Genomic DNA, 26985 nt, shown 5'->3' on the forward strand with positions numbered 1-26985 from the left:
TTATCGAACTTTGTGCTCGTCGATACCCGTCGTACAAGACGATCTCCCGAACTACAACTCCCTAACACACCGCCGATAGCCCGATTCTAGAGCGTTGGTTATCCGGGGATATCGCACCGCTGTCTCTAGTCTATTTCACTCTCTCCCTCTTCCTGCGGATTGACACAATACAGTAGAAAAAAAGCAAAACAAAACATTAAAAGCCAAAAAAATGGCGGAGCTCGGAGCGGGGAGCTTGCAAGGGGGGGACCCTGCTTTCAGCTACCAGGAGCGAGAGCTCAACGAGCGACTGAAGCGGCTTTACCCGGCCGTGAATGAGGAAGAGACTCCTTTACCTCGATCTTGGAGCTCCAAGGATAAATACAGCTACATCGGGCTCTCACAGAACAATCTCCGGGTGCATTACAAAGGTAGAGACATGCCGAAATGCTAGCACTGGCCTTCTTAATCCGGGCCAGCACTCTCCCGAAGGCTCGCTGAGCCGTTGTCTACTGTATGCGATTATGCGGACGCAGTCTCCCTGGTCTGTTTTGATCTGTTTTCTGTGCCCTCTCCGTTTTGTCTCACAAAAAAGAAAGCCCCGAAGGGCTGACAGTTAATGATGACAGTGTCTGGGGTTCCTTGGGTTAGAAGACCCTCGCACTGGCCGAGCTGCCCCTGATTTCGTTTTTGCTCGTAACGACTAGATAAGATGATGGGCAGCGACTCGTCTCAGCCTCGCAGCTGGACTGTGTGTCGGGTGCCGTTTTTATTTTATTCTTCTTGGTGCTAATGTCCTACGCTTCTGCCCACCCCTCCCACTTCTTGTTACAAATCCCCGAATTTTAATAAGGTCCAAGAAGCGAGGGGGGCGACCCGAGAAATTCACCCCCCTCAATCTTTCCCTGCCCTCTTAATTAAAAATAATTGCATTAAACGGAAAAGAATGACATCACTTGCCGTGACTGTCAGCAGTTTGTGATACTGATTATGAGCCAGTTTTAGGAAATATGGACGCACGGTAGGTGTTAGTTACCCAGGGCAGGTAGCTGTATTCTGCTCCACTGGCACAGTGATATAGATGCCAACTCTGGGCACTTAAATGGACGAGGCACCTACCAAAGACGACACAGGAATCCGCAATGATCTGGTATTCCTTTTTGTGAGACTATTGCGGATTCCGTGAGCCGTGTGGTGAGTGACGAGGACCGGAAAAAAAAAAGAAAGAAGAAAAAGAGATTAGCTCGTTGTTGAATTCGGGCCTTGAATTACAATGAATTAACCCTTTCCGCCCCGAGAGCGGAAACAGGATGTGTTTATTGTGAAAGAAGGGCTCGGTCTCGTTCTCCTGGTTCTAGTGAGGTCCGGGCCGTGGTTGTGTCTCTGAACCACGGCTCCCCCAGGGTTTTGAAAAAGGAGTGGCAGACCTGTTGTGTGGAGTTTTTCTGTCAAAGGGCAGGTTTAGTAAAATGAATAAGCAAATGACATGCCACCAAAGATATGCTTCTTCAGAAATCTGGCTAGCAGTGAGGGCTCTACCCGACATAGCTATCGGTCCTATGTGTACCTCCAGAGTTCTCTGAATCACCCCCTTTTTTTTAGCATGGAGTTGTGGATTTAGAATCACGGGTTTCTCTTCAGTGTGGATCCTGATGAGAGCAGTCGTGTAGGTACCATGCACAGAAATTATTAGGTTTCCATTCTAGTGAGGATTTATTCCAATGTATTGGACTGGGCTGGGGAAATGGAGAGATCGTGGTCGACTGATTGAAATTGCTTTATTTGAAATTGATTGAAATCCAAAATGAAAACACTTTGCTCAAACAGAATGATTACTGATCCAACCACGGTTGATTCTGGTAACGTTATGTGCCCCCTGTTACTATGGATTATAATTTCACAAAGCTCCTGACATCGGAATGAAACTGGCTCCTGCTGTCAATTGGATCTCGTGTCCCACATGGGCTGTGTTCGGTATTGCCTGTTGAATACCATCAGTTCCCTGCAAATTCGTCTGATGTGTTTTTTTAAAAGACCCAAGTTGTATTCAGCCAACAGAGCTAGTTTAGGCAATGTAGACTAAGGGGTTTTTTTTTTGTTTCAAGGACAGAGTAAAATTTCTAGACGGCATGTTTTGTTTGGAAGGAGTGATTTGTAAGATCTGTAATGAGGGTCTTGGCTGAGACAGATCAGAGTCAGAGAGGTGTACAGTAAGTCAACACTGAACTGAACTCTGAAATGAGCTTTTTTTTTTGCCTGAGTGGAAGAATCAGTGTTCACAGTGCAAAGGTCCAGTGAGAGAATTAGATCTTTTTCCTAATTATACAGAAACTGGGGGAAAAAAAAGACACTTTAACTGGAATGATTGCAGTTAAACTTATTTATTTAGAATGGGGGAAATCAGTTTTCAGAAACTTAGAGGTGTCATATTACTGTAGCTCAACACGTTCAGTGAAATATTTACCCCAATGTGGAACCTGCAGGTGTAGTCTGAACACTTGTACAATTGTATTAGGCGATGGCAAAGACCGCAGGGTGAACAGGAGCGGAAATAGTAGTATGACACAGAATTACTCCATCAGCCGCAGCCCTGCGTTCAGATTAGGGAACCTATAAATAGCTCTGCTTTATATTTAAAAAAGAATCCAGAGAACATGCATGCACCATTTTGAAACCTGTGAACAGAGTGTGATCGCTGCCATCATGAAGTCATTGTTCACACTTCTGCAAGATGGTCGTCTGCCCTCTCGGTGCAGAGGGGCGCCGGGAGGCCGCAGGCCTGGGCCCCTGGGGGCCCTGCGGGCCTGGCCAGCAGGCCTGCCCCACAGCACTTGTCTCCTGCCGGGCTCATGCTCCGAAGTGGCTGCGTGACATTTATATGCACATGAGCTCATCTTAAAGGGATGGCTCTCCCTTCATTCCCCTCCATTGTGAGGAGCTGTGGAAAAAGCAGCACTACCTGGCTTCCTGCAGCTTCAGAGGAGAGGAGTCACTCGCTGATGGTGGATGCTCTACCTCAAGCTGGCTTTTTTTCCATTAAGCAATTTGGGGGCAGTGGGGGTACGATGTGGTCACTGTTTTTTTTTTCCTTCGAACTGCTAAGCTTTCTTGTGTTTTCTGTTTCCCCTGGATTCTGAAACAGGGTCTAGAGGCCTCCAGGGCTTTTGGGTTCAGTGACCAGATTATCAGGGCACACACTTTGTCACGGGGCAGGTGCTGGAGGAGCCTGTTCATCATTAACAGCTGTATAGATCTACATGTCACAACAGTCCACGTCCTGACATGCTGTATTTTGCAGGCAAAACTGACTCCCAAGATTAGCCCGCAATCAGCAGAAGAGTTATTTTACTGTTATAAGCAGAGACGCCCATCAATGAGAACATAATGTTCTCATCTACATTGTGCTCTAAGTTACAAATGAAAGGAGGGAATTCTGCCCTTTAACCCATTTGGTAGTTAGTAGCTAATTAATCCATGGATCTTGTTCAGCCATACCTTGAAAGAAGCCAGGGTTCAGCAACATGGCTGGGTAACTTGCTCCATGCTCCCACTACTCTGGGGGTAAAGAAAGGCATCTTGTTCTCAGTTTTAATTGCACTTCCAAGCCCTTTCCACTTGTGTTCTCTATTTTGTGTTTCACTGTTCATTCTGTAGGAGTCCGCTGGATTGCCATGAACAATACCCTTGAGGACTTTGAACATTTATATGAAGTCCCCGCATAATCGTCTCTGTTTGAAGACTAAAGATGTTCCATTCGTTCAGTCTGTCAGTGTAGGAGGTTCCCTTGGGCCTCAGAACATATCTGGTTGCTTTTCTCTGGACATGTTCCAGAGCAGAGAAGAAAATGTGGTGTGGTGAATGCTACCTGGAAGCAGAATGTTTTTATGTTTGAAAATGGCATGTGTAACTTGCTGCAAAAATGTTGTGTATATAAATCTACACATGCGAAGCACCATCTGCTCTGCCTGTAGTGCTCATCATGGCATGAACAGCACACCCCCACTGCAGAGTGAAGTCTGTTCTGTCTTGAATGTGACCTAAGGTCTGTACAGGTCACTGCCAGCTTCTGATAGAAGTCTATAAGTCTGACTTTTATAAGTCTGTAAATTTGACATTTTTTCTTCTAGTGAAACGCGTTATACTTTTAGAGGCCATGTTTCAGTTGTTTACGGATCGCCTTTATGTTTGTTAAACATCCCAGGCCTGTTTCAGTCTCTTCTCTGGATAAGTCACTTCCATATCTTCCTCTTCTTCTTTTGCAGAGAAACCTTTGTGTCAAATGTTTTATTATTAGTATTAATGTCGTCGTAGAATGTTATTGACGACCATTCGCTAACTGCTGTGAATGAATCATTCACCTATTCATAGGCTCCTCATAAGGTTCCTATTAAGCTTAGACACTTTTTAGTTTTTCTTTTCTGCTTAATGTATGTATTTAAAATGCACTTCACTTAGTTTATGTTGTGAAATATTTCTGTGAGTATATTTTTGTGGCAAAGGTTTTCTCTTGAGCTCTGTAGCAACATTCCTAGTTTACTTGTTAATAGGGGTGTTTCTAAAGTTTTGTTACCACTCTCAAGGGAGACGACCAAATTGATAGTTTGGATATCTGAGCTGTGGTCAACCTTTCTGTTCCACATTACTGCCTTTTTAGGACCTGAAAATGAACAGAATTTCCGTTTAAATTGGTCATTGCAGTTGGAATTGAACCGGGTTCTGCAGCTCCAGTAAAATGACTTTTTGGGGTTGTCCCTGGAGAGGCAGCTGCAGTCAGCAGTGTAAGTCCCCAGCACTCGAAACGCCACAGAGAGGGCACAGGTGGAAACTAAAGGGAAGCACTTTTAGGACTGGGAGCAGGAGGTGCTTCTATACACAAAGGGTTGTGGAGGTCTGCATCATGTGGGACAGGATTCCCACCCAGGCAGTTGAGGCCCAAAGTCAGAGCTCCTTTAAAAAAACAGCAGGAAGAAATTTAACTTTCACTTGGCTGCTACTCAACCAAACGAGCTACTTGGGCCGAATGACCACCTCTGGTGTGCCGGCCATTTTTATGTCCTTACGGAGAAGATGCAGGACAGGGATAAGTACCCAGCAGCCATATCGCCCTGCAACTCACAACTGGCAGCCCACTGAAGCTCAGCAGCTGTGAGCCTGGCCAGTACCTGGATGGGAGACCTCCTGGGAAAAACTAAGGCTGCTGCTGGAAGAGGTGTTAGTGGGGCTAGCAGGGAACGCTCACCCTGCGGCCTGTGTGGGTCCTAATGTATACTGTCACTATACTGTAAAAGCCACCGTCCTTCGGATGAGACATAAAACCGAGGTCCTGACTCTGTGGTCCAGAGCATTTCTCGAAAACAGTAGGGGTGTTAACCTTACCTTGCCTCCTAATAATCCCCATCTATGAGCTGGCTTCATCACTCTGTTCTCCTGCCCACTGAGAGCTGATGTGTGGGGAGTGTACTGGTGCACACTGGCTGCTGTCGCATCATCCAGGTCATACTGGTGGTAGTGGAAGGGAATCCGCATTACCTGTAAAGCGCTTTGAGTGGAGTGTCCAGAAAGTGCTATGTAAGTGTAAGGAATTATTATAAATAGGTTTTGCTTTCACAGTGCACAGCCATCTGACCGGGCCTGGCTGATGTTCAGCCCCTCTGAGTCACTGACCAGTGTACATATTTATCCCCACGCGCTGACGGAGGGCTGGAAATCTTCGGGATGCAGACAGCAGGCTTTGCTTGCCCATTGTGTTGAAACATTGTTCTCTCAACACGGCAGTGGCAGATGTACTATAGTCTTGGCAGATGATTCCTGGAAGAATCTTTTATCTGCTGTTCTCTATATAAATAGAATACAGTTCTTCTGATGCATGTTTTTTTTTCCACAAGGTTGCTTTTGATTCTAGAGCATTTTTTTTTTTGCCCTGACGTGCGCAGGCGCTGCACACCATAAACCTGAGCCATCGTCACATTTCTTTGTTTATGCAGCGTCCTGAGCCTGTGCTTTTTCATATAACATTAGCACTGAAGGGAGATTTAGAAAGCTGCAATACCTAAAATATCAACCATAACGATCCCAGCAGCCTGCAGTGGAATGTCATTCCCATGACCTTTGACCTTTCCCCCTGCCCTGAATTGACCCCCCAGGGGCAGTAGTCAGACTTTTGGGGATGGAGCTGTCCAGTCACTGCTTGCACTCTCAGTGGCCCTACTGTACTGGGACAGAGCAGTAATCAGCTTCGGTTTATATACTACCCTTAAAGGCAGCCATCTCACTTTAATACTGCTGAATTATCGGCATTTCATTAATAATTGACAAATTACGGAATTGCTGGAAAATAATAGAAGCTGATGTTCCTGCTCGGTGCGAATCCTGTCAAGCATGTGTCACTCAGGCCTCCGGACCCCTGGACTATCGGCAGAACCAAAAGCCGCCATCTGGCCCATCGCTGTCTCTCTCCTGGTCCCGCAGGTCATGGGAAGAACCACAAGGACGCGGCGTCGGTCCGGGCCACCCACCCCATCCCAGCCGCCTGCGGCATCTACTACTTCGAAGTGAAGATCGTCAGCAAAGGGAGGGATGGGTAAGGGAGCAGGGCTGGGTCCCCCCGCCTTTCGTTCACGAGCCATCTCAGCTGTGAAGCCCAGATGTCCTGGCTGCCCGTCAGTGGTTCTAGACTGTCATCTGTATAGCACATCACCAGGGCTCTGTCGACTCTCATGCTCCTCACGGGGCCTGGAGACTCATTTCCAGCCGTTAGCACCGAGCTGAGATGCGACTAGGCCCGTGAAACAGCTGTCCTGTGCTTTCTCTGGCATGCGTACCCCTCTCGATTCGTCTTGCAGCTGTAATGGCTTCCTGATTGGCTTTGGTGATGTTTTCTTGCCTGTGCTCTGCCCCTGGACTCCAGGAGACCCCTTGTGGGAGCATTCCTGTGCCCAGCTGTTAATGTCACGCTCACTGTCCTGCTCCTGCTCCTCGTACCTTGTGAGGCTCCCAGGCCGCCAGTTTTCCTGCCTGCTTGATCAGTCTCCCGAGTCGCACCGCTCAGACAGCGCTGTGCTAATGGTGCCAACCTCTCCTTCTTTGCAGGTACATGGGAATCGGCCTGTCTGCCCAAGGCGTCAATATGAACAGGCTGCCTGGTAAGTCGGGGGGGGGGGGGTATGGCAGGAAGTTAAGAGATTAATTAAGCTGTTTGAGGTTTTATGATTTGAGTACCAAGTGCTTTGCAGTATCTTTAACACTGTTTATGGCTGCACATCACTGAACGAGAGTGCTACAAGAGATGGACATGGCGTTTTGGAATGTGTTTTTTTTGGCAACAGATGAGATTTCTTGCACTGATCTTTTGTTTCTAACATAGTTTGATGTTTAACTACCAAAGTTCAGCCCGTTCTAAAGAAGACGAAAAAGTATGTGCTGGTTGGCGTTTCACAGATGTGTGCCGCGGGGTAAAATGTGGAATGGCATTTTGCGCAGCAGGCTGAAAAATCAACCCTTCATGTCCAGAGGTCGTAGGCTGCTTCATTTCTTCTGCAGTTCTGTTATCTGATGCCTCAGCCCGGGGGTTGTGCGTCTCAGATACTGTGGTGGTGGTTCTGGAATGTGAAGACTAGGCAGAGGGACAGCCGGCGCGATGCTGTTCTGCCAGTATAAAGTACCCTTCAGTGGTGCTTTCTCTCCTGGCTCCTGGAGGTCACATGGAGATTACCTGCTCTGGGAGATTTGTCGCTGGTATTAGCTGTCGGGTCATGTGACCTGGTGCTGAACACACTGTACTAGGCTCTATACTGCTCACTTGCTCTCAGATCAGAGAGGACTCTTTCACTGCCACTGTTCCCTTCCACAAACCAGCTTTTTTGATGTTTGTCAGGCGAGAGTTCCAGCAAGAGCACAACCATGCCTGATTGGCCAGCGTTCTGACAGGCCCTTGGATTATTGTGTCCGATTTTTTTGCACTTGCCTAGAGGGGCTGATTTATCAGGTGTTGTCTGCATCACTGAATTTTTGTTTCCCCATGCTTTTGAAAGCCTGCGCTATTCTCTGCGAGTAGGGTAAAGTGGTTTCCAGTGAGATCTCTGTTGACCCAGAGGTCAGGAGCGCACAGTTACCGCTCTGTGCAGCCGCTAAGAGAAGCTTCAGGAAAGCCCATCGAGGACTGGAGTGCAGCCTGTGTGTCTTGTGTTGCGGTTCTGCGGAGTGCTGTTCAGCCCCCACTTGAGCTGAATTTGAACAGGGGAGGGGCAGTCTGAATACTGCCACGAGCCAATGTTGGTTGCATTAAAAACTGGGTTTTGCTTTATTAATAGTTTTTCATTATTTCCCAGGACAGCAGCTACATTTCAGTGATGAAATTGGCTGGCGCACAAGTGGTGTGAGAATGCCAGTTGCTCTCTTCAGGTGGTAACTGGGGTCCTAGTTCACTAAGGCAGTGTGTCCCTGGAGCGGATGTCGGGCCTTTCCTTACTAGAGAGCCAGCTGACCTGTCGTGTCCACTCTCAGGGTTTAGTGTTAATGGGGAACTCCAGTCCCAGTTTTTCAGACCGGTTATTAAATCGTGGTAACGCAAAAAATTCATTGACATTATAGAAAAAAAAATTGAATTAAGAGCAAAATCGTAAACTTTGTTAAAGTACTGTAAGTCGCCATGTTTATGCAAGTCGCCTTCGAGCTCCCACGAATTGCCATGAGATGCAGCCCTTCCTGTTCACTAGTCAGCATAATGACTATTTATGACCATAAGACAGGTTATACAGCAGATCATTCACCACAGAAGTGTTCCAATGTGATCTGCAGGCACTGTTAAGAAGTGTAAGTATATGTCGGCAAAACTATCTTGAAATCGAGACCAATGTTTCTATTGCATTGAAAGAGATGTATTCACAAGCATGCTTGTTTACAATGTCATAAGGCCACATCGCATTACTGGAGGTTTTGTTGCCTCGTTCTGAGTCACAGTGCATGGCGCTGCGCTTTACCTGGAAATTTTGTCTAGTTTTACATTTTACTTTTATTGTGGTTTGAAACGCACTCGTCAGTGCTGATTCTTTGTAACTCCGAAATATAAAAAATAGCCTTGTTCCCTTGAAAACTCTGCAGCACTGCACCCTGCCACAGAAATATTTCCACATGCACTGGATGCATGAGAATTCTGCCCAGCTCGTTGTAATGTGATGGTCGAACATTTACATAGCAGAACAAAAGAGATAAAGGGCAGTTCATCCCCCAAGAAAAGGACTCCAACAGGCATCCTTTTTGCATTGTTCTTAGGAGTACGTTAGGTGCAAACTGCAGAAAATCAGTCTGGGTGGAACTAACATCTTTTTTTGGGAAGCACAGCATATAGACACCCCATAATCACAAATGTTTAGCCCACTTAGTGCATCATTAATGCCAAAGGTTTCACCCCAGTACAACAAATAGCACATTTTTTTTTCACCTTGATTGTGCTGCCATGTCACATGCAGTGTGCTACAGGTTGCCTGTGTGAGATTTCTAGCTATCTGTGCCTGGAGATTGAGTGGGAGTGTGTGGGTTGGAGGGGTTGTGGAAAGACGACCGTGTTTCTCTCTTTGTCGTGACCTCTGCCCACCACCGTCTGGAGGGCTGTCTGCTGGGGGCCATGTGGCTGACAAGGTTCTGTGTAGACCTGCTCTGGAGTAGAGCTGATAAATAACCGTGTCGGAGCCTCCCCAGGAGGGAATTGGAGATCCCTGTGGATAGCGCTGCTCATCAGTCACTGCAGAGAAGGCTCTGGAACAGACAGGGTGATCCTGTCGTTCTGCAGTTCAATTGGCTTTCTGTGGAAAGGTCCATAAATAAGGGCTTGCTGAGACAGATACATAGACAAGAGGCCCTGTGAACTGTGTCAGAGAGAACACCTCTCCTCTGTAATCGATACACTTTGGAACAGTTTGTCCTTCTCCAGCAGGGGTATTGTCTTATCCCCAGTGCACCACAATTAACCATTAACTTACTGTACAACGGAATTCTCTGTGCTGCACGTCCATTTCTGAAGTCTCATTCTTAGCTGATTTCTTATAGAAGATAGCATTGGCATTGTAATAAATTATACCACAATTTGCTTTTAGTTATTTTTAGTCAGTTCCATGCGGGGGAAAAAAAAACACAAAAAAGTCAAGTACATTAGCCTGGAAAGAACAAAAGGTTATCTTGAATGTTTTGTTTCCTGTATTTTATTAAGTCTGTAAGCAAACCATTAGTTTTATACTATATCCTGTTAGAACTAGCTCAAAATGTAAGAAAAATCTCCACGTTGCTTCATGCCCAGGTTGTAGACATAAACAAATATGCCAAGGCCCCCAGACACGGATAAATCAAAGACATTAATCCAGGCTCATACGATCCGAAAACCAGGCCCTCTTCTGGGACTCGCACTGCTGTGCAGAAGTCTTTGAGGTGATCAGGAGTTAGCCTCCAAATCCTTCCCTGAAGTTGAACAACTTTAACCATTAGTACTACAGCTTAGAAAACACACAGCTTGTCATTTAGCAAATCCTAATGCACACTGATCAGCCTCTTGAAAAACGTGATGAAATTAACTCAAGGTAATATGTGCAGGAGCAGCCTACAGAAGCGTTGTAGCAGCCAATCCATCACGTTGACCGATCAGATCTAAATGTCGCCTTGTTGGATGTTCCTCATCAGTAACCTCATTTGTTCCACTGTACGCATCTGTAAAACTAGAAGGCCGCTTGTCTGTTTCAAACTGCAGATTTGTCGGGATTAACTGTGACCTTTGACAAAATAACTAAAATCTCAGTGCAAGATTGCCACAGAACTCTTTGCACATCAAGAAGAAAAGCGCAGAGTGTAGAAGTAGGAAGATGGGGGGAAAAAAATGTCTGAGCTGTCTGAAAGATGCAGGTGCAAAGAGTTAGCTGCTTCCCTCCTGTTCCTCTTCCTCAATGCCCCTCCCCCTATCAGAAAGTCCGCTGTCAGCTATGTGGTGCCCCCTTATCTCTCCGGCCTGTCAAACATAAACATGGGCGTGGATGTGGATCTTAGAGCTCGCACTCATCCAAAGACCTTAAAATTCAAAGAGCTTTATTGCCTTGACCGATGAATTACAGTGTTGCCAAAGCAGTGACAATTAGCATTTACAACAATACCATTTAGGTGTTGGAGAGGCTCAGTCCTTGTTCCTCAGGCTGTTACAGAAGATCACAAACTGGGCTCTGCTGAGTTTCCATCTTCCTCCCCCGGCAGGATTGATCACTGGTCCGATTCTGGAGGGTGTGGGAATTCTGGGATTAGATTTATTTTGAGGAAGAATGCTTGTCTAATCCCAGAGTGTTTCTTGCAGTGCAGCTGTGTCCCTGCTTCTCTCTCTCTCTACATCAGGGGGAGGTGTGGAACCAGAGTCCCACAGAACAAGTCTGTGCTTGTCTCGAGAAAGCCTCTCAGAACAGAGCTTCTGAAGCCCGCTGTTGACAGGGGGGCTCTTTCCTCACAGCCTTGTTTTCAGTTGTCATCCTTTGCTGAGACAATGTCACTCACAAAGTGGGCCATTTCACTAGCTGCATGTGAGCCAGACTGTTGGGTCAGGAGGTGCTATCCTGTGGACAGGTTTGCTGCCAAACACTCCCAGACAAGGCTATGAAGCAGTTTCTGTTCTGGTTTAATTAGGTGAATTTAGAAGAAGGGTTTCTGCTTTTAAGAAGAGGCCCATATCCTGCACCACCAAGTGCGGCATCCAGCTGGTGGGCTTTCTGCAGCAGATCACAGGACAGCAGATCTGGAGGAGACGCGAGAAGCTGCTTCGCCATTTGAACTGACATTTAGGCCAGATTGTGCAAGCCCTGAGTGGCATTCAGCTGGGACTCCACAGTTAACTCCCCTACTCTCAACAAAGAGTGACTGAGTAGTCGGGACTCGAATTCAGTGTCTCATCTGAAGGAGAGCACACCCCATAGCACTGTCGCCACTGGGGCATTGGTTTGAATACTGTGCTCCAAATGGAATAGTGCCACATAGCCACTCACACCATCTGTTTTAATAATGTATAGCTACATGCACCTTTTCCTCACTGTAATAATTACTCCTAATCACTCCATAATGCTAATGAACTTGAGCAGTGTCAGGAGCTGGCTGTGAGCAGTGTTATTAAAGGTCTTTGATTTAAACAGTTCTTTTGGCAGTAATTGGAGGAATTGTAGCTTTCTTGGACTTTGACCGCAGCTGGAGCAGTGTGTACTCACTGTAGCCTGCACAGATGGGACGGTTTTCTCAACCTATTAACTGACTGGACCAGAGTCTGCCTGACCCGGAATCGGAGAGTGTTATTCATCCTTGTGATATTCGTGTGTGCCTTTGAGTGATCCAAGCAGCATGAATCTTCCAGCTCACAACTGTGGCTGTATTATGGGACCCACTGTGAAATTAGAGGGATATTTTTAACAACTGCAGCACCAGAGGTTAAGACAATGTTAGAAAGCCTACACATACAAGTATACCATGCTGCAGAAACCGGCCGTGAAGGACGGTCATCGTATTCATGAGCCCTGTGACCTGCGGGGTCTAACGTCTGGGGCTGGTTGCTTATCTCAGAATTGGTACCCGGGGAAAGCCTGAGGCTCTGACAGGCATAAGGTCAAGGCCAAGACTGTATCACACAGTGGAAATAAACAAGCAATTAAAATGGTTGTAAATTGTCTGTTAAACAGGCTGACAGCTTTGTTTTCCCTTCTTTGCATGCTTGGCTGACTTTTCCAAGGCACTTGGTGTGTGGGGTTTTAGTGTCTGTGCAGGCACTTGCAGGTATTGGTCACTGGAACAGCCTTGTTAGGAAGAGACAGGCTTTTCCTTCTCAGTGGCAGTGGAGGTGCAAAGTGAGGTGAGACAAACACGGCTATATATCATCGATTCGGCCCCATCCTAAAGGAATTGGGTTCACTCGAGTTCAGTCAAGTTGTTTTGTAAAACGGGGAAATTGTCAAATGCTTTCTGGGCAGGAAAGATGCTGTTCGAGATCCGTCTCTGCCCTCGGAGGCTTTCCTGTCCCACAGTGGAAGCTGGCCCTTGGCGTTGCGCTCAGTGGAAAATCTGTTGCACAGGGCCTGAGGAGCAATCTCGCAGCCTGCGATACAGTAGCGATCGGCTCATGCAGTGCCCTGCATTCAGACTCGACCCATTTGTTGTGACTGTTTTGTTTTTGTAGTGACTAAAACCAGAGATTAGGTATTGTGCTATGAAGGGATTCGGCTTTCCCGTTAGTCAGTCCCCTCGATTTTGTGAGGAGGTGTTACGGGGGGGGGGGATCTAAAAACCTCCTGTATTTCCGATTGCTGTCACTGAGGTGTAAAATATAACCCAGCCTTAGCTGCTTTTAAAAACATACTGTGCTTCAGCCCAGTAAAAAGTGTCACTTTCTGTTCCACATTGCCAGTTCAATTCGATTCAGTTTATTTTGATACAGTGCTTTTCACAACAAGGTTGCCCCAAGGCGCTTAACAGTTCACATTGAAATCTTCCTTTCAGAGCTGCTGTTGCACGACATTTGGGCACTGATGACGTGATCTTATCCTGTAAGGAATGCCTCTTAAGTTTGAGGAATAACTTGGCAATTTGGGGGGATTTTCCTAGTTTCACTGCATGTTTTCAAGACCCTGTTCTTGTGGCGGCTCAAGCATGCACGCAGCCACCTGGACCCTCACAGTGTGCTGCCGTGTGCTGGAGTGCGTGAGTGGCCAAGTGACATAACCAATCACGAGACTCTGGCGAGATGAGGGCAGCAGGCCCTCTGTCAGTGCGGGAAGCCGGAGCTGAGCGAGACAGATGTCGAAATGTTGGGAACCAGACACAAGTTCAGCTCAGCGTTTCTCGCCCCTCTCCTGCTCCTCTGCTGTGCATGCTGGGGCTGTGCTGGGTGCTGGAGGAGACTAATTTGGTCAGGGGATATATTTAGTCTTGGCCTGTTTGCACAGGGCTGGTGTAACGTGACACTTTGCAGTGTGCAGGACCGGGGCCTGCCTGGCTGAAAGCAGCAACGAGGTCCTGCAGACACATTGAAGAGGCAAAGGAAATTCTCTTTGGCACTCTTCCCAGCAGGCTCCTCCTGGGCCTGACCAGCCTGCGTCCATCTGAGCAGCCTGTGGTAACAGCTGGAGGCCCCTCAGGCAGTGCACACACCTTCTTATTAAACGATCCTGGCTTTTAATGAATAGGCATGAGAAATGTAGCGACTGGTCTTCTTTAACATCTCTCGTACCATTATCTTAACAGTGAAATACAAATCTGCTATCTACCATTTTATATGACTTTATTTAGGATTTATCAATGAAAGATACCTACTTCTACCAACAGTGACACACGAACCTATGGAAAATAGTGGAATCTACTGTATGTGCAAGTGCTGTGTGGAAGAGGGCACTTGTTTACACAAAGGGGTGTGGGGGTGTGGATCAGGTTACCTGGCCAGGTTGCTGAAGCCGATACCCTGGTTTCTTTCAAGAAACGGGCTGAATAAGATAATCGGATCAATTAACTACTGACTGACAAATGGGTTAGATAGGCTAAAGGGTCTTCATAGACATAGTTCAACAACTGAACACCTCAGCACTCCATGGTGTTGAGTTTTTATAAGCCATTTTTTTTGCATTTTGACGTCTGAGTTTAAATCTTAAAGTTATAGCACATTCTTCTGTTCTAGTGGATGTTTCCTCAGTCTAAATGTTTCTGCTAGACCCAGCTGAATCTGCACCATTCTGCTTACACTTCTGGCTGACCCGAACTTGAGATGAAACACTTTAAAAACTGCTAAATTTGTTTGAGAGGTACGTTTCCTTGTCGCAGGTACAGTATTTGTTCTCCTTTCCCTTTTGCTGCCACAGGTTGGGATAAACACTCGTATGGTTACCATGGAGATGATGGACACTCCTTCTGCTCATCAGGGACTGGCCAACCGTACGGCCCCACCTTCACAACGGGAGATGTGATTGGCTGCTGCGTCAACCTCATCAACAACACCTGTTTCTACACCAAGAACGGGCACAGTCTAGGTGGGTGATGCTTCAGGTGCCGTTTGTGCAATAACATTGTTCCTTGTGAGATGGAAAATGGACATCTTTAAAAAAAAATAGCTGTATGTGTTTTTCTGATGACTGATGATGTGAAGCAGCCAGAACTAATTCACACTCTCATATGTTTTACAGGTATAGCATTCACAGACCTTCCTGTAAGTATTGCTGACTTTTTCAATACATCCTTCATTCTTCTATGAATCACAAAATTTTATTTTTTAGAGAGCTTTTAACGTTATCACACTCTTAAGCAGTGGCAGGTCTTAGATATTGAAAGCCTGGGTTTACCTTCAAAATACCAGCATGATTTGTTAAGAGAGACTGTTAGAATTAATCACAGATTTATTTCCGAATGGACGTTTTTTCTTTTGCTTCGTGACACCTCTCGTAGGCACTGAGTCTGCTTGCCCTGCACGGTAAACCTGATTCCTGAATGCAGGCTGAGTTCTATGATCCAGGTGTCATGGGTTCGAGCCTGGGCGTGGCCAGTCGATTGTGACTGGAATTCCCTGAGCAGCAGCACACAATGGGTTAAGTTCCGCCCAGGGAGCAGTTGTAATGAATCGGCAGGGCTCTCTCAGCTCCCAGTAGCACGGCGACCCCTGGGCAACCTTTGGGGTGCTGTTGGCGGGGGGTGCATCTCTCCTCCGGTCGCAGAGCAGTGCAGGTTAAAAACCAGACCAGGGGGGCAGGCCGTGTGCCCCATCTGGAAACAAGCCTGCCTGCACTCCCTTCCTCAGTGTCCCAGTGAGTCGACATGAGATGCACTCGCAGCTGATGGATCCAGATCAGGAGGACCTGAATTTGAAGGGGAGCTGCAATGCAATTTTCATGTTTCGGGGTTAGAAAGAATCAGCATTGATGAGAGCATTTCAAACCGCAATAAAAGTCAAATGTACATGGTAACTTGTAGAACCTCCAGTTTGCATCACAACGTAGACGACATTTCCAGGTGTGCTTTGTGCCATGTTCTGCGATTCAGAACGAGGCAACAAAGCTTCTGGTGGCGTGGAGCGGCCTAATGACATTGTAAACAAGCAGGCTTCCGAATACCTCTCTTTTAATTCAATAGAAATACTGCTCTCCACTTCCAGATGGTTTTTGCCGACAAATACTACTTGTTAAATCTGGCAGCTGGTCACATTGGAACATTTCTGTGGTGAAATGTCTGCTGCACAACCTGTACTTATTCACCTGTGCCTCACATTAGTCAATACAGAGACTAGTGAGCGGGAAGGGCCGCTTCACATTGCAATGCACCAACTCGAACTTGGCGACTTACACTTCATTCACAACATGGCGACTTACACTTCATTCACAAAGATCACGGTTTTGTGCTTAATGTGCAATTTCTGTTTTTTTTTCTATAATGTCAATTAATTTATTTTGTTATCCAGATTTAATAACCGGTCTGAGAAATTGGGACTGCAGCTCCCCTTTTAAAGTCTAAATGAAAAAAAGGTTCCATGCTTAGCTGATGTGTTCATGGAGTCAGGTTAAAAGCTATCAGTGACGTGCATCGCTCAGACGCAGGGCCAAGAGTCACTGAGCGCGGTCTTGGGGTTGTGGGATCACCGCCGGTGCATGACGGGGCGTCTTATGGTTGTGCCCCCTCCCAGCCCAATCTGTACCCAACGGTGGGCCTGCAGACGCCCGGCGAGATCGTGGACGCCAACTTCGGGCAGCAGCCCTTCGTGTTCGACATCGAGGACTACATGAGCGAGTGGAGAGCCAAGATCCACAGCATGATCGCACGCTTCCCCATCGGAGAGAGGCTGGGCGAGTGGCAAACCGTGCTGCAGAAGTAAGAGACCGCAGACAGGGGGCGCTCTGACCTTCTTTCCTTTGTGCCTTGGAACAGGTTCACGTCCGGTTGTTTTTTTTAGCTTAAGATGATTAGAAGAAAAGATGAGTTGTAATAAAAGTACAAGTATAGTAAAAGTATAGTTGAGTAACTCTAATGCTAGTTATGCTGTGCATTCACTTTGTTTGGACCCCTTAATGTAGTGATTTAGTGTCATTTCCCACAGCAATAATTTAAATGTTGTTCTAATTTGTGTATTACGCTGTCAGTAATGAAGAACCCTGGACTGGCTAAGACTCTGAGTACTGTACTTAGATTGCTAATTTTATCAAAGCAGTTCCATTCAAGTCTGAGGTAGACTTGAGGAAAAGAAGGAAAAATATGATAATAAGGGAATTTCGGAAAGGATAATAAACTTTATTTTACATAGCGCCTTTAAAAGTGGCTGCTCAAAGCGCTTTACACACATTGAGAGGAGATATTAGATGTAGGAAAGCCGAAGGGGCTCACAGAACCAGTTAATAAAAGCCCTTCTAAAGTAGAAGAAGAGAAATACAGTGAATTAATACAGCGATGCCTGGTTATCTGTTAAAGCAATTTGTTGTAAGTGCGTTTCTGTGCCATTAATCCACGGTTCTGCTTTCATTTTAATGACACTGCTTCTTCGTGTTCTCCCAGTATGGTGTCTAGCTACCTGGTGCATCATGGGTACTGTGCTACAGCTACTGCCTTTGCGCGGGCCACAGAAACCATGATCCAGGAGGAGCAGTCTTCAATAAAGAACAGACAGAGTAAGACTCCCACGCACGCACCTTCACCCACGCTGTCTGACAGGCCTCTGTTATGTTTCCTGTCAGCTGTCGGTGGAGACGGCACTACCGAGTTTCCTGACTGTACTCACTGTTCAACTCTCTGACTTGCATTGGGACAGAAAAGGGAATGGTGCATTAACGATATCTGAACAGAACTATGAAAACTTTTTTGTTGTTGTTCATTGAAATGTCCTGAACAGCGATTGCTTGTTCACTTTGATCATCTGTGTTAACTGGATTATCCATCCCAGTAGCTCTTCCTGGTGTGGCAGGGTGTGCTGCTCACTGTGGCGGAGTGACTGCTCTTCTCTGACCTGTGCTCTTTTTTTTTTGCTTTACAGGAATACAGAAGTTAGTATTAGCGGGCAGGGTTGGAGAAGCCATAGAGGCGACACAGCAGCTGTATCCCGGACTTTTAGAGCACAACCCTAATTTACTATTCATGTTAAAGTAAGTCTCACAATTCCCCCTATTGCGCGGTTTTGTAAAGCAAAGACCACAGACAAAAGTTATTGACTGAAAAGTGGCCAAAGGTTTTGGAGCTCAGAGCCGTTATCGGGAAAGCAGCCAAATGGTGTATTTGTGACTGAAGCAACACTGGGCTGGAATAAAACAAACACAGGGCATGGAAGTGAGTTACAGGGGGGCTTTCACAGTTGGGACAATACGAGGAAATGAGGTCCGGCTTCAGAAGCTGCACTTGGCGTGGTTTTTAAAAAATGTGTTAGTCTTTTTTTTTTCAGAATGAGAGAGAACGAAAAGGAGAAAGTCGCGTCCAACGGTCGCATCGGACTAGAGCACAGCTGACGTTCTTTATTTAGGCGTGATGGTAAAATGAGCGAAGGAGCAGTCTCCCAGGAGCCCCCGGGCCCGGCACGGAGCCTGTGGGCCAGGGCTGGGGCGGAGCAGCGTTTCTGCCCTCTCCGAACCGCAAGATTACAGCAGATGTCCCAGCCTGATCGAGGCTTGTCTCAGACCCTAGGGCCCTACCAAGTGAGGCTCCCTCCCTTCAAAAGACGTTTTCCTCAGAATTAAACTCGGGCGAAGCAATAGTGCGAGCAATCCCAGCTGCACTGAGAGCGCAGTGATGGATATTCTTGCACCTGGCAATCGCATTACTTACTGGAGCCCTTCTGAAAAGGAAGGCAGAAAATTAGAGGAAAGCCTCATGGAAGCCTTAGTAATTTAGAAAACCCAGAACACATGGAAATAATTTGCCTTTTGAATGGATTGTGTTGAACAGTGGCTTGAAGTAGTGTTTGTGCATCTGGTTTGAAAACGCCGTCTCGAGTTACGGTATGTGTGCAAGCCCAGTTAACTTGTCAGATTAATTTGTGGGCGCCTCCGAGCATGTACGACAAGCTATATTAATTTTACAGCTTTAATCTTCTACTGCTTCTTTGGACTCATTTCAAATTAGGATATAATGACATATTACCATCAGTAATGAAAAGTACAGTAATTGTTTCCTTCCTTCCTTTGGTTCGAGGAGGGAGCTCGTGTTTCTGAAACAGAAGCACTTTAATTTGAGAGTTTCTGCCAGAAAGTCTGCAGGGGCTGTTCTGTGCGTCTGTACGGAGGTCAAGCCTGCTGTCCTGGGTCAGGGGTCAGCAGGTGGAAAGGGCAGGGCCTGGCGTGAGGCCTCACGGTGCCTGTCGCCCCCCAGGTGCCGGCAGTTTGTGGAGATGGTGAACGGCACGGACAGCGAGGTCCGCTGCTTCAGCAGTCGCTCCCCCAAGTCGCAGGACAGCTACCCCTGCTCGCCCAGCTTGAGCCCACGGCACGGGGCAGCCAACCCACACCTCCACGCCACAGGTAGGGCGGCACAGCTCTGGGCCTCTGAGCCCGCCTGCCCTTTGCGTTGTGGTCTTACAGAGGGCAACAGCGAGAGGTCATGTCTTTTCTTTCAAACTGGGCACTGCCAGGTTTTTGTCTTTTTTGGGGGGTCTTCCCAACTGGAACAGGCCAGCTGCTCATCAACTGCTGCAACTCCTGTGTCGCCACAAAGGGAATGTGCAGCTGCCAGGGCCTTGCTCCGTTTTGCACTCTGTGAGCCCCCGAGGCTGTCTCTTACAGGGCAGTTAGCAATGCATCTCTCCATACAGCACCGCAAGATCACAGGGGCTGCTGGCATATTGACTGTGTTGCTGGGTTTCCAAGGAAGGATATCCAGGCCAGCCTGTAGCTGTTGTGGAATTGCAGCCGTAGGCAGTGGAGGGAATAACTCAGGAGATGAGGGGCTCAGCCTGCAACCAAGCAAGTGGAGCTATTGAATGAACCACCGAGGAGCTCCTCAGCTATGTTCTGCTTTGATGCTTGTGTGTTGTTTTGTGAGAGAGACATGGACTGTTCTGTGTGTGTCTAGGGTGTGTCAGTGTGTGTGTTAGCGATTGCTGTGCAGTCTGTGCCCTGTGCCTCATGGACATTTCCTCTTGCTGCCAGGAGCAGACAGTCCTACCTGCAGCAATGGGGTGGCTCCGGGGAAGAACAAACAGAACCATAGTAAATACCCCGGGCTCAGCTCCACCTCCTCCTCTTCCTCCTCCTCCCCTTCCTCAGTCAACTACTCCGAGTCCAACTCCACAGACTCCACCAAGTCCCAGCCGCACAGCAGCACCAGCAATCAAGAGACAAGGTGAGCAGAGCACATGGGGCCAGTCTGGCTCCTGCAGCTGTCGGCTGGTCAGTGATCCAGACGCCCAGCTGGAGGCTGTGCGAGGTCTCCCACTGGCGCTGCAGTGTCAGCTCCGGATTTTCTAAATGTAAGAAAATACGGGGACAGTTGAAAGAGTTGGAATTGAACAACGGTAATTTCCTCTGTGAAATGCTGAACAGATTTTTAAGGAAATGTTTTTAATAGATTTACTTAATTTTCTGATGAAATAACTTCAATGAATTAGCTTTAGATTATTAACCTATCTAAATTAGCTTATGCAGTGTAGTGCTTGTGCTATTTTTTTCTGGGAGCAGAATACAAAATCACTAGGATTCTAAAATTTGTAAACGAGAGAGCCATCTTTTCAACCAGTGTGTGTTTGTAAGAGCTCAGAAGCAGGTACAGTGGACTTGTAAGTGGATTTGTAAGCAGTAATATGCTAAATTATGAAGAAAATTCAGAAACTTGCTTGTTCAAAGAAGGCTTTCTCGTCTTTTCCATATCTATGGGATTTTGGAATCGTGAAAAAATGAGGAGTATACTTCTGTACTCCCCCTGGTGCTCACTGTGGAGGTCTGCATCGTGTGACCTCTGTCACTAGCTGTTCTGCAAGAATGTTCCAGTGGAAGGAACTGCATTTGCTGTTCTATTTCTGTATGAAATAAATGAAAACTTTAAAGGATAACGAGAAAACAAATAGTTTGCACATCTTTGATTTCCAGTGACAGTGAAATGGAGATTGAGCCTGAGCACTACACCAACGGGGTCCTGGAGAACTCCTCTCGGATAATGAACGGTACCTACAAGCACGAGGAGATCCTGCAGACAGACGAGTCCAGTGTGGGGAACGGCATGGCAGGTGTGCTCTGGTCTTCTATTCAAAGGAGCAGGGGTGTAACCAAGGTGGCCTGACTACCCTCCACTCGCCTTGAGCAGCCTGACCTGCCTAAAGCTCCCCCTTAATTCGAGTTTGTGAAAGAGTTTGTCCCTTTCCCCTGATCTGCTGTGTAAGAGGGGCTGCTGGTGCAGAATAGCTGCTGTGTCACCCAGGTGGGGCTGCACTCTGTGATGAAAATTGCAGTATAGTTGCAAGGAAATTATTAGTAGTAGTAGAAATACCACTGATCAGTTAGCAGTTAGAGAGAGGAGGGAGATGGGGTTGGGCCTGTGGCAGAGAAGTGTTCTAAGCTGAGTCAGCTTGAGAAGTGCTCCTCGGGTTACTTGCTTTGCCCTCTTCTTTACCCTTTAACCCTTAACCTCTGCTGTTCCGCCCACTTGCCAGAGGACAGCTGCGCCCCCAGGCAGCTGTGCGGAGGCAACCAGGCCGCCACGGAGCGGATGATTCAGTTTGGCCGCGAGCTGCAGGCCCTCAATGAGAAACTGGGCCGGGAATATGGCAAAAACACCACGCACAAGAAGATGCTGCAGGTACGAGTCCGAGCGGCAGCATGGGGGCTCACGGTGGCGCTAGCGAGCAGTGCAGGGGAGAAACACTTCTAAATCCAAGCACCGCCTTCTGTGTGACGCTTGCATACATCGCTTAGACGCTCTGAGTGCACAAAACAGAAGGATTTGTGTGCTGGGAAATCTGTCCGTCCCAGTGATTTTGATCCTGTGTCCTTGTCCGGGCTGTCTAGGCCTGCTGGGAGGACGCACCCCATGCTGACGGGGCTCGGTATGTCAGGACAGTGGGCGCCATCGATAGCCGCCGCACAGGCGCAGGTGGAAGTGGGGTTGTGGGCTCTGCAGTGTTGGTCTGTCTTGCAGGATGCGTTCAGCCTGTTGGCATATTCGGACCCCTGGAACTGCCCGGTGGGGCAGCAGCTGGACCCCATGCAGAGGGAATCCATCTGTTCCGCTCTCAACAGCGCCATCCTGGGTAAGAGCTGGGGCCCAGGCCGCCGACACTGAGCTCCAGAGCTGCGGCTTTGAGTTTCCCTTTCCAGCCCCTGCTCCGTTTGGAGTAGCCAGCCGTGCCGGGGATGCCCGTTTTCCCTGGCTGGGGGCCCAGGTGAGACGGCTCGTTGAAGACTCGGGGGGGGGGGGGGGGGTGGCAGCGCACGGCTGGACAAGGGAGAGTGAGGACACAGCACAGGTCTGCGGCCCCCACCCCTTCCGCTGTTCCTACCAGCTGGGTTCTCATAATCGAACCTTTAGATGACCTAATGAAAGGGTGAACCGGCGCTCTTTCATGTTCTTCAGTTCCTAAATGCGTAGGAGGTGACTTAACTATTTTAATAGGTAAATCAAGACCTTTAAATTCTGAGCGGAAACAAAAACATGTCAGGATTCAGCAGGGGAAGGAGCTCAGCTAGAAAGAGGGCTGGGGAGCCCTGAAGGAGTCAGGGGTCTTTTCAGTCCTGTGCTTCTGCCCCTCCCCAGAGTCCCAGAACCTGCCGAAGCAGCCCCCCCTGATGCTGGCGCTGGGCCAGGCCACCGAGTGTGTCCAGCTGATGGCCCGCGTGCGCTCCGGCTCCTGCTCCTTCGCCAGGATCGACAACTTCTTGCACTAGCGCCAGCTGAGGTGAGCTCCCACAGCCCCACAATCACCCCATAGTCCCCCCAGAATTCCTCCACAATCTCCTGGTCCCACAGCCCCACAATCACCCCTCTGTCTGATCCCACAACCCCACAATGCCTCCACAGTCCCAAGAGGGGAAGTTTGTAATACTTCTAAAGCAGTCTGGTCTGACTTTCCGGAACGCTCTCTTGTTGCATCTACTGCCATCTACTGTTGCAAGGTGATATTGCACCTTGTCACAGTCTTGCCAGCTGGTCCTGAAATTGAACGTCAAATACCCATCTTATTAGAGTTATAATGGGCTTGTATGATGGTTTATGTTTTAAGGTGAAAGGTTTAATGTCTTTGCCATTTTTCCTTTTTATTTTTTAAGCATTTGTGTGCATTGCAGCTGAATGAATAGCTATTACTACCGTATTTAATGTTTTACAGGGCGGTTGATTTTGATTGCTTGTACTGTTTTCAGTTATTTTTTGTCTTTTCTCAGGCAATGTACAGGACAGCGTACGAGCGGACTTTCAGTGGCCAAGGAGATCAAGGAGAGCCTGAGTTTGAATTTGTGTGCTGTTTTCCCTTTGGTGGAGTCTTGAAGAGTAGATAAATACAACACAAGAAAGGCTTTTTTAATTTTGTATTATCAGATACAGATTGTGTGACACTATTTAAAGATTAATTATTATTCTGTTTATGTAGTATTTTTTTTTTTAGTTTTTAGTTTGTCATTTGTTGTGCTCATCTTGAAAATCTAGATCCTTTGTTTTTAAGGGTGGAAATGAACCCCCCAGATAACATTTTAAACTGCGGTATGCCCTATTAAAACAGAATAATAAGGTATACATTGTAATTAAACAATACTTTTGTTTCTCAGAACTCAGGTATACATACACATAGAAATTTAGCATGGAAAGTGGAAGAAAGTCCTTTTTTTTTACCAGCATTGAATTGGTCATCTCCATGCTTAGTGTGATTTTAATTTCTTTTCTAACCTTTAGATTGTGGAAAAAGTCAATTATGCGATGTTGACAATTCCTCAGAAAAAAAAAAATGCTGTTCATTGATTAAAACACAGAAAGCTTCCCAGATAAGCCACAAACTTGTCTACAGTATGTAACACCTGGTGTCTCGTGGAGCACCAGCTGACTTCATGAAGGTTTTTGAATTTGCTGGCTTAATATATTTTAGAGTTCACAATAGTGACTCAAAGGGTTAAGTTCAGGACAATTCCTTTGTATTTTTTTACAAAAAGTGGATTTTGAAGTTCCACAGTCTAATATTGTAGTGATTCAACTACACTAAAGCTTTCTTGAAAGGCTGTTACAGCCCAGTTAGGTATAAGAAATTAGAAGCTGCTTTTCTGGCACCAGTTAGTTTGAGGAATGTAAGGAACATGAGGAATTGTAAAAAAAAATGAAGGAATTTGGTCAGTTGCCCTGTGCCTGCAAAAATCCACATCTTCAGCTGCACAAGCTATTTGTCTCTGCTGTGACGCAGAAATGTAAGTTGCCAGTTCGTGTGCGTCGCCTGCACACTTGCTTGTGACTTTCAAGCCCGTGCTGAACGTGTGCGCAGGCTCTCTGCACTCAAAGCTGCAAAGTTCGAACTCTGCGCCAGAGGAAAATGAAGGTGCCCGTGTTTGATGAGTTAACCACTTGTAGTCTAGCACTCGGCGCGAAACAGGCTGACAGTTAAGTTCAGTCGAGGCCTCCCTCCTCGGTCTTGAATATTTAACAATGGGGGTGTGTATCTCACCAGTCGTCCTCTGTTCCTGATGGGGCTCCCCCTCTGGCAATGCTCACCGTGTGCTCAGCAGCATGCAGCCCCCAGGGGAGCTCAGCGTCCCAGCAGAGCCCCGGCTCACTGGAGTGGCCTCTTTGGAACTTGCTACAGCACCAGGCTAACGCCATCCCAAAAATCACTGCTTTCTAAAAAGTGTGATGACTATTTTTGACGTTAATTCCTCTAATATGTTCTTTGAGCCTGCTTAGCGGGGGGGGGGGGGGATATTTAAAAACAAAAGGCCAGATCGATCATATCTCTCCTTGTTGTGAACACCATAGCATTGTAGCATTTCAGTTGCTGTGCTGTTTTATGTGTCATCTACTTGGTGTGGAGTGTATGTAAGGTGCACATAAGGAACATCTATGTTAGCGCTCTTTGTTTTTACCCCACACCTTCAGACAGACATGCAGCCGCAGGGGTCTCTGTGGAAATAAGCTTGCATGCACTCTCTTTTACCTTGTAAATACCATGGCTTTCCCTAAATCCCAAGGGAGAGAGTCCTTCTGAATAGGAGCATGATGACTGTGAAAGAGTCTCAGTTAGACTTATTCTCTATGCAGGCTAGCCTCCCCACCTCTCCAGCATGGCCTAGGAGCCCAATAGGAAATGGCCATGTGACGTCCTAACGGCCAGTCCACATGAACTGAGAGTTTCTGCTGCAGTGGCTGTTAAAGAGAGGATATCATTTGAACTAATGCATTAATTTTGACCTGGCCACTGTGGATTCAGTGGCTATAAACTCTTTCTTATAAAACATTTTCCTTGAATATTATTAACTGCACAAGTGGTCACAGCCACCAGAGTTTCAAAATGCCAGTTAGGATGGAGTAACCCTGTGTTGAATGTAGCTCAGTAGGGTTTTATTTTTGAATGCTGACGGCCTACATGAGATTTCTCGGACAAGTTGTCTGAAATGCATTGTTTTTGTTTTACCTCGCTCTAACACGAAATGTATAATAAGGCATATTATGTTTATTTTCTGTTCTGTGTGCATCATATTAAGTGGCAGGCAAAGGGGATTATGCAGAATGCTTTAGACAAGAGACAAGTACAAGCCAGAGGAAGAGAAATTAAAGCACCCCCCCCCCCCCACATTCACGGTAGTGAGGGCAGGGGTTTAGGGGGTGGAGTTGAACACAAGCCAAGCTGCCAAACTGTTCATTTTGGCCCTCTCACTCATTGGTCAGTGCCAGACGATGACCACTACTTCAGAATGGCCCCTGTGATCAGGCTCTCCAGAGAGCCTCTCGGGTTCTTGGTTGACTCTTTCAAAAGACAAAAAAACGGAATCAGTTTTTTTAATTGAGTTGTGACATATACAGATGTATATAGTACTTGAATTAAGTCTGTATCCACCCTGCACTCGTAGGTTACTTGATTTATCTAATGTGATATAGAGTGCAGTGGCTGTAGATGCGTTTTTAAAATGTCTGAAGCGAACCGTATTCAGATACCCTGTTTCTGAGTATTAGATCTTTGAACAGAGATGGTTCTCTCACTTGTTTGGAAAGTCTAAAACCTGTTTTAGTCGTACACGCCCTCTGGCAGACCCAAGTACGTTATACTCCTCAATAGCCAGACCGATCGAGCCCCGCCTATCGTCATTTTCACTTGGATCACACTTTATTAGGAAACGTGACTTTTTATTCCTTTAAGCTGACAAGAACTTCAGATGATACCCCATTGGGATTGAAGGATGGCAATTAGATGGGTAAAATGTCGCAAGCTGTGCACAAGTTTTTTTTTTAATTATAATTTTATTTTTTGAGTTTGATCTTAGTATTTGTGAAATAAGTTACCCTCTACTTAGCATGAACCTTTGAAAACCTTTAAAACAAAAAAAAGAAAAAAAGAATTATGAAAAAATACCTATGTACTGGAAATATGGTAAAGACAAATATTGTATTCTGTTGTATTTTGGCAGAATTATTTTTATTAAAATACACATCCATGTGCAAATTATCCGGTGTCCTGTTATTTCTTGTTTTATCTCTTGGCTGCCAGCTACAGAGCTTTTCCCCTCATGTGAGTTAGAGCCATCACTCCTGTGTAGTCTGTAAACTGTCAATGTCTGAGAAAGAATAGTTAGGAGTCCAACAGTGACGGCTTTGAAGATTTCAGGGTCAGGACAGGAGCATATCTGTCTTCTGGACTACATTTTAATCTAGCTGTTATTGAATAACTTGATTTCTACTCAAGACTTTGGTAGTGCCTGTTTTTGCTGTCGGTATACCATTTTTGGTCATTTGTATTTGTCATCTGTTATGAAACAGTAATACATGTGTAGCTTTAGATTACAACATAGCAAAATTACACCAGTTCATACCAAACACAAGTCAAGTAATTATTGCAATGGTCACGTTCTTAGTGACACACAGTCAGTTGACCCTGCC

The 26985-nt window shown here is 46.6% G+C and overlaps 1 protein-coding gene across 2 annotated transcripts; it reads left to right on the forward strand.

Moving 5' to 3' along the window:
- The first annotated feature begins 88 nt into the window (after positions 1-88).
- Positions 89-26552, forward strand: ranbp10 (RAN binding protein 10). 2 transcript variants are annotated; one of them, XM_088938557.1, is made up of 15 exons: positions 89-410; positions 6448-6559; positions 7069-7121; positions 14832-14999; positions 15153-15175; positions 16640-16824; positions 17503-17615; positions 17978-18086; positions 19303-19451; positions 20079-20271; positions 21015-21151; positions 21575-21720; positions 22060-22171; positions 22675-22816; positions 23301-26552. In XM_088938557.1, the coding sequence occupies exons 1-14, from the start codon at positions 212-214 to the stop codon at positions 22803-22805; spliced, it is 1830 nt and encodes a 609-aa protein (XP_088794683.1). In that variant the 5' UTR covers positions 89-211; the 3' UTR covers positions 22806-22816; positions 23301-26552. The 2 variants fall into 2 exon arrangements, with proteins under 2 accessions (XP_088794683.1, XP_088794684.1); XM_088938558.1 differs by having other exon boundaries at positions 96-410; positions 20196-20271.
- Positions 26553-26985: the final 433 nt, after the last annotated feature.

The sequence above is a fragment of the Atractosteus spatula genome, chromosome 21 (genome assembly GCF_055471065.1).
Source record: "Atractosteus spatula isolate fAtrSpa1 chromosome 21, fAtrSpa1.hap1, whole genome shotgun sequence".
NCBI classification, from domain to species: domain Eukaryota; kingdom Metazoa; phylum Chordata; class Actinopteri; order Semionotiformes; family Lepisosteidae; genus Atractosteus; species Atractosteus spatula.